Source organism: Lactuca sativa, chromosome 6 (assembly GCF_002870075.4).
Source record: "Lactuca sativa cultivar Salinas chromosome 6, Lsat_Salinas_v11, whole genome shotgun sequence".
NCBI classification, from domain to species: domain Eukaryota; kingdom Viridiplantae; phylum Streptophyta; class Magnoliopsida; order Asterales; family Asteraceae; genus Lactuca; species Lactuca sativa.
In genome coordinates, this window is record NC_056628.2 from 40,451,939 (window position 1) to 40,466,706 (window position 14,768).

General features: G+C 35.0%; 1 protein-coding gene across 1 annotated transcript; it reads right to left on the reverse strand.

Annotated features, from left to right (window-relative positions):
- Positions 1–7,002: 7,002 nt before the first annotated feature.
- Positions 7,003–13,679, reverse strand: LOC111894139 (putative white-brown complex homolog protein 30). Its single transcript, XM_023890228.3, has 14 exons — positions 13,104–13,679; positions 12,930–13,006; positions 12,550–12,843; positions 11,872–11,935; positions 11,393–11,539; positions 11,263–11,297; positions 10,921–10,994; positions 10,026–10,825; positions 9,544–9,840; positions 8,668–9,081; positions 8,454–8,602; positions 8,079–8,368; positions 7,419–7,549; positions 7,003–7,274 (listed from the first exon to the last, which is right to left on the reverse strand). Exons 1-14 carry the CDS (start codon positions 13,337–13,339, stop codon positions 7,121–7,123), a joined length of 3,162 nt encoding a protein of 1,053 aa, XP_023745996.1. The 5' UTR covers positions 13,340–13,679; the 3' UTR covers positions 7,003–7,120.
- Between the last annotated feature and the right edge of the window lie 1,089 nt (positions 13,680–14,768).

Genomic DNA, 14,768 nt, shown 5'->3' on the forward strand with positions numbered 1-14,768 from the left:
ACTCGTTTATTAAACTCGATCTCCTCTACTCCGGTGGTATTTGGTGTGGTACCTGATGACAACGCTCAACAATCCGAAGGGGATCGAGGGGCAATCAAGCAGCCCATAGTTCCTATTCAGTCTATCCCGCAATCTTCTTCTGAGCTTTCTCCCCCTGGGGGTTCTAGGGGTGTTGATCTGCATCAAACTCCACCTCACGAAGGGGTCCCTGGGAGTGGTTTTGGTTCTAATGTCTTTGTTCCTGCTCAGGGGTTTGCAAAATGAGGCTACGAGTAGCCCGGCATTGTGTCATAATATGTCTTACGTTGCTGCCCAGGCTATGTTCTATCTTGTCGCTGGTACCTACCGAATCCAACTACTCAATGAGATGGAACCTACCCACACATGTTATGGTGTCCAGGAGGCCAGCCTGAGGCGTCGAATTGGTGAGCTTGAAAATGATGTTTGCGGTTTTTGAGCAGAGGTGTGCTCTACTTGTTTCTAAGAAAGCTAATACGGAAGAGATTCAACTCGCCCTGGAAGCCAGGGTAGATTCCCTGACCCAGGCCAATGAAGGGCTCATGATTCAAAACGAGAGTCTGGAACGTGATGTTTGTGATCGGGACAAACTCATTGCGGGGGTCTGAGTTGAGGTAGAGGTCGCTCAACGTGACTGTGATTGGCTATTACGAGTGGGGGTTGTACGCATTATGGACAAGCTGATTGAACATCTAGAGTTTATTGGCGCGGTGAGCCGGATCATGCATGCGACTTTTGTCGCTGGAGAGGAGTCTGGGCGTAACTGTTGAAAGTTGAGGTGGATTTCGGCTCCAATGACCCAAATGACAGTGGCTCCCGGTCTAGCCATACTACGAGCCTTAACGATGCCCTTCTTGCGTTTGCCACTATGGATCATGCATCTCTCCTAGGCCTAGGGATTTTAGACATGGAGGGTATGTGACAACTTTGTGTTCTAGAGGAGGGTGATGGTATGCTAGTTGGTGGAGTTAGTGGTGACGGCGGAAGCAATGTTAGCAGCGGTGATGGTGATGATGATGGTAGTGTGGTGGTAAGAAACGATGTTAGTGTTGGCGGCGTGGATGATGATGATGATGGTGCAGTGGCAAGAAGCGATGTTGGTGGTGCTGCCGCGGATGACGATGGTGGTGCGGTGGCAAGAAGCGATGTTAGTAATGCTGGCCCGGTTAGTTCTTGAGGCACTTTACGTACTGTGTGCTGCCCCTTAAGGGTGTGAAAAAAACTTGAAGCTTTGTAACTTGTTGTCGTGTGTCTTGTTAATGCTTGATATTGGTGGCCTTCCTAGCCTTGTCTATAATAACTCTTTGTCTTTTTCAATATGAATGGTACTTTCTATGTTTATTCTTAATCAATTTTCTCTTAGGTGCATGTTTTTGTTTCGACCCTTGTTTTCTATTGTTGGGTGATCTGCTGGGCGCAAGGGGTTACCGACTAATGTGCCTGCTGCGATGGCATTTTGACCTCGTAAATACACTAAGTATTTTGATTTGATTGCTATTCTGATCTGTATCAATACACTGAGTATTTTAAATTTAATTGTTATTTGGAGCCTCGTAAATACACTAAGCATTTAAGTTGTATGGTTGTTCTAAGCCTTGTAAATACACTAAGTATTTAAGTTGTATGGTTGTTTTGAGCCTTGTAAATACACCAAGTATTTAAGTTGTATGGCTTTTCTAAGCCTTATAAATACACTAAGTATTTAAGTTGTATGGTTGTTCTGAGCCTTGTAAATACACTAAGTATTTAAGTTGTGAATATTTTGAAATAGGAAAGCCACTCAAATACACCGAGTATTTTGAGAAAAAAAATTAGAGCGGTTCTACATCGCACACTGTTACACTAAAACTTTCAAAAAATCATAACTTCTTCTCACGAAGTCATGTTTGGGCGTTCTTTATATGCACCGGTTCACTTTTACGATTTCTACGACTTTCGTTTAGATTATTTATCCTAAATAATCTTCTATCAAAAACATCTATTTATCGTCGTGACGAATAATTATCCTATTATACTTTAATCATCTTGCCCTATCTTGCGGGTGTTACACTTTCCTGCCATGATTCAACCATGATCTTTCATGCAAGTCAAAAAGGCAGACAAACATACAATGACACCTAGTGTCCTACATAGTATAATATGAAGACTTGCCTCTCTATCAAAGTACACTACACCACTGTATGTAAGATCAAAAGGTTGGTGCTACACATCAACCAAAGAATCACAGAAGGCCAAACCTTAGTCTACTAATAAAAACTAACAATTTGACCAAAAGTCAACCTGGTCAAATAGTCAATGGTAAATTCAACGGTCAGCCATCATGATGTGGTCATCCACTAACCGTGCAATGGCAGCCACATGACAAAACGGTGGTGGATGAAACCTGCCACCATGTTGTGGCGAGCTACACACCACGTTGTGGTAACCGGCCAAAACAGCTTAATAGATTAAGGTCCTAATCCATTAATCCTAACACTCATACTTTCCAGAAAGCTTCTTTGCTCTCTAAAGCTAAAAATCCTTACTTTGTGGACATGTGTGTCCAATGCATGTCATGCACCCAAACTAGGTAAAAATGAGAGAAATAGGGTCAAAATCCCATGCATGAAAACAAAACTACATAGAGAAGTCCATATCTAAAGCGTATAACATCCGTGGGACCTCAATGATTAATAAAGTTACCAACTTTATTGAAACCGTCCACCGAAACCAACACAATCATGAAGAAACAATGCTCCATTCCTAGATCTAGAAAGAATGAACCAGAAGATGAGAACTTGGAGACTTATAAAAGTGGAGAATATGCACAAGGAGTTGGAGATGAGTTTGTTGTTTGAATCCTTGCACTAGAAACCCTCGCTTCTTCTTTCAAAGGCCAGAAAACACTCAAAAGTGATTACAAGGAGGCTAGGGTTGATCTTTGGACTTGGGGGAGTGATGGAGGTTAAGGGTAGACAAACTCTAGCCATCAAATCCTTTAAATAGTGCCCAGGGCCCAAGATCTAGGGTTTTGAGCCCCAGTCGCCACCACGTCGTGGAAAGGATATCACCAAGCCGTGGTGTTTAATTGATCATCACGTCGTGGTTCAAGCCCTACCACGTCGTGGTGATGGGAAAATCCCAATAGCCACAAAAATACAAAGCACAAGACTTACAACTGAAAACTAGATGTTACACAAACGAACACGAACAAGGCTTGTTCATGTTCGTTTGTTTAAGTTTAACCGAACACATAAATGAACATGAACGCATAAACGAATGAATTTCTTTATTCATGTTCTTTTGTTTAAGAAATTACTTTGTTCATGTTTGTTTATGTTCGTTCATTAAGGTGCTAAACGAACATAAAAGAGCGAATATATCGAACTTAAATGAATGAATGTAAACAAATATAAATGAACATAAACGAACGAACATATAAAAATAAAAATAAAAACTAACTGAAAAAACAATGATAAATAAAGATAAACGACCATTAACATCCAAACAAAGAACCATAGATAAATAAATGTATTATAGCAAAATATACGATAAAAACTATGTAGTTTTAAGTCAAAACAATATAGTATTATTAGTTGTAGACCTAACATTATATTGATGGGTTTTGGTCATAAGAACATCCTATGTGCTCATACAAACCCTAATGCTTGGATCTAGGTTTCTCTATTGTACATGCAAGTTATCCAAGACTATAAACCCTAATTCTAGCATACAAGTAATCATATTAACATAAGAATGGGTTTAAGACATTACCTTGATTGTTATGTAGCAATAACAATCCAATTCCTCCTTGTATTGACTTTAGAAAGCTTAGAGTCACAAATATCACTCCTCTAATGGTTCACAAACACCAAGAGCAAGAGGATGAAGAGGAAAGAGGATAGAGGTTGCCCTAAAACGTGTGAAACCCTAGAAGGATTCTTAGCCACGTTTTTGGGTCATAAGGGATCTATATATAGGAGGCTATTAGGGTTATCTAACAAGGAAACCCTAAATTGGATGCTTAAGCCCTAAGCAACCCATAGATTCCTTCCCTTAAGGCCTTGGACGATTTTCTCATGGGCTTTCCCATAGAATTCATCAACTCCTTAATATAAGGCAATCCATGGCCCAAATTGCAATTATCTTATAATTACAATTCCAGTCCCTTAAGTTTAATTAATCTCTTTTAGTCATAAAACTAATTACCAATTAATTCTTGACTAATATTAATTTAAACAATATGATTTCTCCTTTAATATATTATTCTCATAATATATTAATAAATCATATTTAATCCTTTCTCTCCATAATTCATCCTATCAAGTTGTTTTGGTGAAGGCAACCCAAAAGGACCATGCACCATCGGGTCAAGTATATACAAAAATAGTTATGGACTTAGACACTAATCCAACATATATATATATATATATATATATATATATATATATATATATATATATATATATATAGAGAGAGAGAGAGAGAGAGAGAGTTAGGTTCAAATGTTTCTAGCAATTATTGTGCTCCTAAATGCACCAATCACAAATTAGCAAATAATTAAATAATTAATTAAATCAAAAAGGGCATTTATAGTTTTTTACACTTGCAATTAAAGAAGCAAAATAAATATATGTTGACCTAATATCTCTTCTTTATAACCATCGACCATTCGCAGACATACCTCTGTATCCTTCATCTTGCCACTGCCGTATCTTCTTCTTCCTCCCTCTCCATCGTCGACTTCGTATTCCATCACCGAAATCGATCTATAGTTGCCGTCGTACACCAACATCATAGCCCTAGTATGTTCTTGAACTCAATTTCTAATTTTTGATTTTACAATCGACCATCTTTCATCTCCTTCTTCAATTAAAACAGTTCCTTTTTGAAATCTAATTTGAATGCTCATCGAACTATGGTTAGTACGTATCTATAACCAAATACGAGCAAGTAAACATGGCGAGAGATAAGAGATATCAAGTCTTTAAACTCCATCGATTTCTTTTGATGTTGTTGAAATCATCCAAGGGTTTTGTGTTCGTGATTAAGGTTAGTAACACTTGCCGATTAAGCTCCATTCTTTTATCTTTTTAGCATGAATTGCACTCAATTTTTCTATATACTAGTTGTGATTTTGGAAGTGAACGAGAATCAAGAATCAATTTTTTATGTTATCAATGCTTTTGAATGTTGCTTGTACTGTTGCATCGTTTCAATGTTGGTAATAAAACATGTCATCCAAGTGTTTGATATAATGTCAAAAAGAGAAGGTTTTTGTGTAAATCAGGTAAGTTTGATATGTTGGACTTGTTAGGAAGATTTTGTTAAAATATGTTAAGCTAAACTACATACTATTTTGTTAGAAATACAATAACATGTTTATACTTGTGTTGAATATTCTGTTAGAAGTAAAGTAGATAATATTCTGTAAGAATTTTTAAGGAATTGAAGTTTAAGCAACAAACATAAATGAAATATTCTTTTAGTATTGAAATTAATAAGTATAGTTATGTTATTTTGGTGTATTCGAACTTGCAAATTCTTTTGGAATGAGAAAACACAATATTCCTTTAGAATGACGTTAGTAACACTCATCGATTTGATGCCTATTATTCGTAAAAGAATTCACAAAAGAATGTTATTTAAGTACATTTTGTAATGTATTCTGTCAGAATTTATTTATATAAATGCATTCTGTTAAAATGTCTTTGATAATGTTTGTTAACAACAAGTATATTTGTTTAACGGGTAATACTAACGAGTAATGTATCTTATTCTTTAAGAATTGCATGGAGAAGGAATTCAATATTGATCATACAAGAGAAATATTTGGAATCGAGTTCAACAACAAGTATATATGCGAAGATCAAGTGGATATTCTGTTAGAATATGTATAACTATATTAAAATGTAAATATGTAAAGAAGATGTATGAATTTGTAATTTATTCCGGATGTGTATTGATAATAAAATCATATACCCAACTTGGATGTATATGAATAATATCTAGAATTCTTAAATCATGTTAATTATCAAAAATATATGCATTGGAAATATATTCTGCAAGAATAAAATCGAAAATATATTTGCTAGTTTATAGTTGGCATTCTGTCATTTTGACAGAATAAAATCGGATTTTTAAATTTGAATTAATTTAAAATATTCATATTTTTAAAAATAATGGAACTAATTATCCCTAAAAATCCGAAAATTTCTTTTTTTAATATAGGTTGATTGACTAAAATGCCCTTATGCTGAAATTTTTGTGATTATAGGTACATTGTGATTATATGGTACATGTTACTCTATTATAGTATTATAAACCCTCAGGTCATTACTTTTGATTTTATTCCATCTGGTGGTCTAAACATTCTGGCACACAATAGTTAGTAAAAACAAAACAACCTAAGCTTATATATATATATATATATATATATATATATATATATATATATATATATATATATATATATATATATATATATAAAGAGAGAGAGAGAGAGAGACCTAAACGAACATAAGCAAACGAATATAAAGGAACGTAAATGAACGAACAACACCAATGTTCTTGTTCCTTCGCTTAACTAAATGAACAAACAATCGTGTTCATGTTTTTTCATTAATTAAATAAACGAATTTCCCGCCGAATGGATCACGAATAGTTTGTTGAATGTTTAGTTCGTTTACAACAATGTCATTGAGTATTCGGATATCGAATTACATAAAGAGACACTTCGGTGACAGTGGCATGAGCAAACAACATTAATAAATCCTTTTATCAAGCATGTTCAGACTACCAAAAAAAAGAACCAAACCAAACCTTTCAATCATACAAAATGGGTTTCATTCACACGATTCCTATTGGTTTATAGGATCCAAATGAGCCATGAAGACTAAGGAATCTAAATGACGTAGCATTTGTCCAAATAACAACTAAAAAAAAAAAATAAATAAATAATAAATAATAAAAAAAAAAAAAAAAAAAAAAAGGCTACCAATGCTTCAAAACTTCAACGGGTTGTATCTTTTGCTCAATTGCTCCGTTTATCAATAGAAAAACATCATTCTAAATGACTCAAACTATTTTGGCTTGATGATTGACTTCTTGGTTTACATTTTGACTACTTTGACCTAGTCAACAAACATACAAAAGCTATAACCCGACAACCTACTCCCGTTCCAACAAGATACCAAAGACATTTCTTCGAATTATGAATATCAAAATCAAATTTCTTCAATGCAGCACAACGTGTCAATAACCAAACACCATTGTACCTGAAAAGTGAAAATCCACAAATTATCAGAATTCTCTGCTGTCAATAATCATCACTTATTAAATTCCAATTTTTATTTCAAAAAAGTTGCTTTTGAAACTACTCAGAGCAAGTTATCTTACAAGGAAACAGCTAGAGAACATACTCTTTTGAGTTTGCAACAACAAATGCTTCCAATGCCCACCTGGGGAACACAAATTTTGCCACCAATGAAGCAAATGACTTTTTGTCCTGATTTGCCACCAGAGTCAAAACAACAGGAAGTAGCACAGACCACTGATGAGATTAAAAAAAAAAAAAAAAAACATTATTAGTTAATTCCATATGTTAATATAAACTAGGTGTCATAATCATTAGAGACCTCAAATTTGTGAGTGAACCACGGAACTCAATCTCAACCCTAGGATGAAAACAATCAACGGCAGAGATTACAATGTGATTTGGCAGTTACAAGTTGTTACAAAGCGGTTGGCCAACTACAAATCAAAGTCGTTAGATGAATTTGATCCAAGGGCCGTGATTGAGTTTCCTAGTTCCCTCAAAAATTTGAGTTCTCTACAGAGAACTCATATTTGTGAGGGATTTAATTACGGCCATTGGATGAAATTCATCCAATGGCCGTGATTTATAGCAGACCAACTGCTTTGTAACAACCTTTAACCGCCTAAACACTTTGTAATCTCGACCATTGATTGTTTTCATTCAAGGGCCGAGATTGAGTTTAATGGTCCCCTCACATATTTGATTTCTTTAATGATTTGGACCCTATAAAAATACACTTTTAGTATTTTCAAAGTTGACATACCAATTGTGCTTGGCTAAATTCGAGAGAAATGGCAAGGGTATACGATATGCCAGTCACACAGTATACAAGGCACAAAAGAACTAAATAATTTGACACAAAGCTTGATCTTGGATAGCTGAAAAAATAGAACATGCAAAGATAAACTAAAGGCTTCATGACTATATTCAAAAGATCCATCGTATCTTTCGCCATAAAATAAGATAAACTTTTCATCCCACTAGCGCTTTCCCTCTTGAATTGTAATTTATCCTGTGAAAATGTTCTTAAAGCTCCAATCATGCATAACAAAGCTGAAATCACACATCAAAATTTTACACTTAATCATTTACCATAAGTAACAAGTTTATTTTAAATATTTCCTTTTTTTGCACTTACAGACAGCAATAACGGTATATTGATAGCCAGTATATCCAAATGACACGTCACTCACTTCAGCCATAGTTCCTAAGCAAGCTCCCGCAAGCAAAAGAATTAAATAATCTGCAGCTTGTACTCTAGCATCTCTCATTCGCTGTTTAGCAACCCTATAAAACAAAATCGTAATTCCTTATTCCAAAAAAAAAAAATCAAGATTTAAAAAGAATATTACCTTCCAAGATAATATTTATACTGACGAAAAACTCCAGGGGTAACTCGTCCTGATAAATCAGGGGTACTGAAGTAATTATACTTTTCAACTTCTCGTTGGTCTTTATTGTTGGGTTCATGAGAAGGTGGTGATGCTGATGAATTTTGATCACAGAGGTGTAACATATCAGGGGGTACTCTGTACCCATTGTGAAGCATCCATCGTACAGGGAGTTGCTGAGCTGTCACATTGCCACCTGGCTTTATTATTCCCTCGAGAATGTCGATTAAGTGATCTGGAGTATTTACACGTTCGGGTATTGTGATTCCTAAACCTTCGAAATATTCCTCAACGTTGTCTACGGGTCCATGGTACACAGTAAGACCACCTTTTGCCAGAAGTATTAAGTCGTCAAACATCTTGTACAATGAGTAGCTGAAGAAGATAAAATCAGTTAAGATTCCAGGTTCACCACACACATATTTTGGGAAAATAGTCTCAAAGATTCTCAAGTATTATAATCATATAAACAAATCTCTCAAGCTAATTCACCCAATTACATAAAAAAAAAAATAAAAAAAATAAAAAAAGAGTGAACTCCATGTACTTGATTTTTTTTTCTCGTTTTAGATTGTAGAAAAGTGAGTTAAAGTGTAATTAGGGGTTTGGCTTGAGAGATTTGTCTATATGATTGTAATAATTTTTTATTCATATACTGGATTTTTCTCTCTGAAGACACAAGACGCGTAGTTTTTCTCAATTTTTGGAGTTTTCCACATATATTCTCGTGTTCAATTTTCTCTATTATTTTTCTTTGGGTTTGGTTGTTGGGAATCTTTGAGGCCATTTTCCCAACAAGTGGTATCCACACACACACACATACATACATATATATACCTTGGTTGGTGAACAACCATGCTTATGTTGACACCTTCCATGGCTTCACGTCGAAGAGCTCTAAGAAGTAAACTAGAAGATGCACTGTCTAAACCGGATGTAGGTTCATCCAAGATTAAGAGGGAAGGTTCCATGACCATTTCCAACCCAACATTTACTCTTTTCTTTTGTCCTCCTGAAATTCCACGTTTTTCAACTGTTCCAACTTTGGAATCTCTAACTCCCTGAAGTCCTAATGCCTCGATCACTCTTTCGGTTATGAGTACTTTATCTGCTTTTGGCAAATCGGCAGATAGTCTTCAGATTTTGCAGTGTTTTTAGCAATGATACAAGACATTAACTCAGTCAGTATATAATATATTATATACTACACAAGACATTAACCCTATCAAGACATCAAATACGAAAGTATAATCGCGATTTTATTAGATACAAATCATAGATAACATAAAAGTAATAGGAAATAAAATACTTATACATACCTGCATCGTGCACTAAAGCGCAAATTCTCTTCAACAGTCAAATCTCCATGCACAATATCATCTTGTGGAACAAAACCAACAATTTTTTTATACGAATGAATCGATTCGTTTTTTCCATTTATCAAAATCATCCCCGACATTGTACACCCACTTATTTTTCCGGTTAAAGCAGACAAAAAAGTAGTCTTCCCCGCCCCTGAGGGCCCCATCACAGCCGAAATCCTACCTGGCAAAATCTTCCCACTAACATTCCTCATTATATTCCTATTCTTCCCTTTTAAAGTCAAAGTCAACTCCTTAAAAGCAACCTCAATCCTAGGCCTTTTCCTCAAGACATCTACATCACTCATGTACATGTTCATCTCCTCCATTGCTTTCTCTTTCTCAATTTGGCCATACGCGTATTTAAAGATTTGACTTCTTGTATGAAGCTCCTTTGAAGCTTTACGTTCGTGTTTTGTTTTATCTCCATTTTCCAAATTTAACCCTTTATCAACTTCGGTGTTGTCATCGAGTGGACATATTTCTTTTTTGTTTCCTAAAGGTCCTGAAGGTGGGAGTGAAGGTGAACCTTTTGTTTTTGTTCTTGAAAATTTTCTTGAAAGTGTTTGGTGTATTCCTTGTAATCCTGATGGTTTCCATCCACTTGCATCTTTTGAAGCTCTTGATTTTTGTCTTGCTTGTATTTCACGTGCATATTTTACTGCTTCTTCTCTTGATTTCGCTTGTTTTTCATACCGTGTTGAGATTACTTGGTCTGAGCAATTATAGACCACTATCAATATAGCTGTCAATAAAGCCTACAACAAAAAAAAAATCATAACATTAATTGTAACTTTAATTAATGATATAAGATATATTGAATATTACTTTGATTAAATGATAAAATACTTACAATGAGCAAGATTCCGTACACTTTCATGCTTGGAATTTCTGTTCCCTTGTCACACTTAGTGCCAGGGAAGCAACCTACAAAATTTTGATTTATAATGCTAAAATTTTAACTTATAATGCTAAAGTTTCATTATAATGCTAAAATTTTGTAAATTTCCCTTCCATCGTGGAATGGAATGAAAAATTGCAATATAACTCGACATTAGCTATGTAAGTTTTAATAACACAACTTATTTTTAAATTAAATTAAAATTGATCAAATGTCAATTGATTGGTGATGAAAATATAGAGATCAAAAAAAAAAAAAAAAAAAAAAAAAAAAAAAAAAAAAGAAGGAACTTACGGTATTTAACCCTAGACCCCATCCGACAATAGCATCTGCAATCAAACAAAAACATAACATAAATGAATGCTAATAACAAGAATAAACTTAAAACACATCAATACACAAATGTTAAAATGTAACAAAATACCCTCGAGGGCATTGAATTTTCTTGATAGTTGTTGGACAATAATATCCTGCAGCACAAAATATCTCGTTACCCATTTGTACTGGGACCCACATATCGGCTGAACCACAACTGTAATTCTTTTGGCCAGAAGGTAGCTGGTAGTGGTATCTGCAAAATAATTTCTAACATATATGACTTAATAATGTTTTTTTTTTTGAAAAGGAACTTCCTTAACGAGGGTTTACTGGCTAACTTCTGCGCACCAACTAATCCCCCGCTGCGAACATGAGGCTATGCCTCATGCCTTGGAGTCACTGCAAGCAAACCTCCATGACCACGGGAGCTAAGTAGTGTCAGGATTTGAACATTGGTCAATTGGTTATCCATCAAGTCACCACAACACAAGTGGTTTATGACTTAATAATGTTTATAAACCATAAATTATGAAAAGATTAAAAAAATATACAAAAATAAAGGATCAATATAAGATAATCACTTACGGTAAACAAATACCCGTTGTTGGATTCAGCTTTGCAACAGGACAATGTGCACCCAAGGGGCATGCTTTAATGACAAGTTAACAAAAAGATAATGTTAGTAATTCGGAATCAAATCCTCATGAAGAATTGAATAAACATGCAAGAAATTGCAATGTAATTTCTATTTCTTTCTTCTTGTAGCGTTGTACTTCCACTTTTTCTTAATACAACGTTGTAATTCAAAATAATTCCATTGTGCTTTAAATTTTAACACATTATATATAGCAATTGCGTTTTTCGTTTCTATGGTTTGGTCAAAATTGCACGTTCGGTCCCTAACTTTATGTATATAAGGGACGAAAATGCAACAAAATCAAATCATAGGGACGATCCGAGTGCAAAAAAAAAAAATTAGGGACCAAGCATGCAATTTTGACCAAACCATAGGGATGATTTCAGTAATTTACCCTTTTTTTTATTATCAGAAAGAAACTTGAATACTTAATGGAACATCAAATGTATTGGTTTCTCACTTGTATCTTAGCTATTCATTTCTGATAAATATTTATTTTAAAACTTTTACCCATTTCTATGATAGGAAACTTTTCGAAAGTACAATGCCCTAATAAGGACTAATTTGGAAAAGTCTACAAAGTACATTGCAATTTCTTTCATTTAGCCCTAAAAAACTACACTTACGTATCATGCAAGTAAGACCTTGAGGGCAGAAAAACCCCTCACAACATGGTTTACTATCAGTAGTCCGAAAAGGCATTTTTTTAGGATCCGTTTCATTATAATCATACTTTTGACCCGGGTTGACTGTACTTGCCCATCCTGCTTCACATCCTTGGGACCATGACGTCAGATTACAGTTTCTATTGGGGCCTAAGAAATGAGATTGAGATACGCTTTTCTTCTCTCCAGCGTTCTTCAGAAAACTGGTGAAGTATACTCTAAGTTCTGATACAGTGCATAATCGAGTTGGGAGATCTGGAAATTGAGTAATATAAAGTTATAAACTATAAAATCAATCTGAAGTTCAAGAAATTTGAAACGAAAAGGATGAAATGAATCACCTTTTAACTTGTCTTGACAGTTTTGGAAGAATTGTTCCCTTCCTTCGAAGTCAAAAGCTCCATGGAAGTCCTTTTTGCTAGAACAGAATCACAGATTACAGATATAGGTAAGTGCATAAAAATGGATGATAGTTGATGGAGTCATGGAGCATTTGGAGTGTAGTGAGTGCTTACACGTCTTGAGTGCAAAATCCTATCTCTTTTTCGATTTCAGGCTGGTATTGTTCGACTGTTTTGTTGAATCTTCCGAGAAAAAGGTTTGAAATCAATGGTGATAATCGGGGTTTTCCCTTTCTTGGAGGAGGTCGATTTTGACACCAAACATGGTGGGGGAAATAACCCACGAAAAGAAGTAGAATTAGGATCAAGTATCCAATCCAAGAGGTAATTATCCTCCTCTCTCCATTCATCTTATTCAGACTGCAATAAAATCATGGCTATTTCAGAATCATCAAGCTCCGTTTCCCTCGATTCCTTTAAATTGCTTAAATTTATGACACGAACGTGAATGCGAAATTGGGTATTACGTAACCCGGAAAAGAATTTGACCAAAAGTTGAATGATTCTTGAGGAAATGCAGTTGAGAATCAGGTTTGAGAAAAGAAAGGGATTTAGGTCAAAGGAGGTGTTTTGCAGATTGTGTTTGGGTGAAACGATTGACGATGGATTCGAGTATCGGTGGAGGACCATGATTTGGGGATGAAGAAATGGCGGGGAGAAAATGATGGAAAGAATGTAGGAATTGGTGGGAATCTCAACCTTCAAGCGTGAATAAGCAAGCAATTTATAGGTTGTGTATGGTAGTAGAAGGAGGTGGAAAGGTTTACTTGTATGGCAAATTATTATTTTAATTTCTTTTTTCATTACAAATATAACTAGTTGAAATGAAATCCAAATCAAATATTATTATTAACAACGATCGTAACCATATTTTAGATATAATAAAATGACATAGCTTTTTTTTGAGTTTTATAGATAACCAATAAGCTCAAAATGGTTGATTTATAATTAATTTTTTTGAATTTCAAACATGTTTTTGTTAGAAAAAAAAAAGGTTTGAAACTACTTTTTTTATAAATATAGTCTCGAAACTACTTTTTTTTTTTTTTACAAATATGAGTTTTGAATTTGTTCTTGGTGACTGAGTTTCAAACTTTTTCATAAGTTCAAACTTGTTCATAACTTTTTTTTTATCAAGTTTAATTCAAATTCTTAGTAATCATCGTATAACGAGTGAGATGGTAACGGACAACAAGTTGAGTCGCTAAGTGTTTTAGTATAGTAAAGTCAATTCTTTTAAAGATTACATCCATGGATCTAGGGGATATAACATTGTTATAAATGATCTGTTGTAGTCTATTAAGAAGCTCCACCATATCTGGCGTAAGGAAATCAAACGTATCAAATGCAAATGGTGTGAACATGTGTTGATTTCCCATGCACGATTCCATATGTTTGGTGACCTTGCATGTAGCATCTTTTAAAGCAGTTTGTCCCGCCATGAAACCCCCAGCCCTCAAGCCCACGAGAGGGGATACCCTTGTAAGGTCCACACATGTATGTTTCCCTCTAACCCATCCAAAAATCAAAACATTAGTCGGTCTAAAGGTTGACCTTCCTTCTATCGGTTCAGTTAAGAAATTCACAAGTGCCTCTTTCTTGGCAGAAATCCCGATATGCTTAAATATGTCAAACAAAACATCCATAACCATACCATGTCTATATTTGAACCCCGAAAGTTCTTTACAATGAATTGTATGCTCTCCAAAAGAGTCCAAACATGCCTTGTGACACACCGAACATATCTCGTCAGCTGAGAATATTGGGATCATGAGTCGA

Bases quoted from the DNA above. Each gene is read 5' to 3' on its own strand.
- LOC111894139 (XM_023890228.3), bottom strand. From the start codon at position 13,339: ATGAATGGAGAGAGGAGGATAATTACCTCTTGGATTGGATACTTGATC. The intron at 9,082-9,543 runs GTATATATATGT...TATCTTCTTCAG, and splicing joins ATGGTTGTTCACCAACCAAG to CTACTCATTGTACAAGATGT. The intron at 7,275-7,418 runs GTATGTTCTCTA...TTCACTTTTCAG, and splicing joins GTTGTTGCAAACTCAAAAGA to GTACAATGGTGTTTGGTTAT.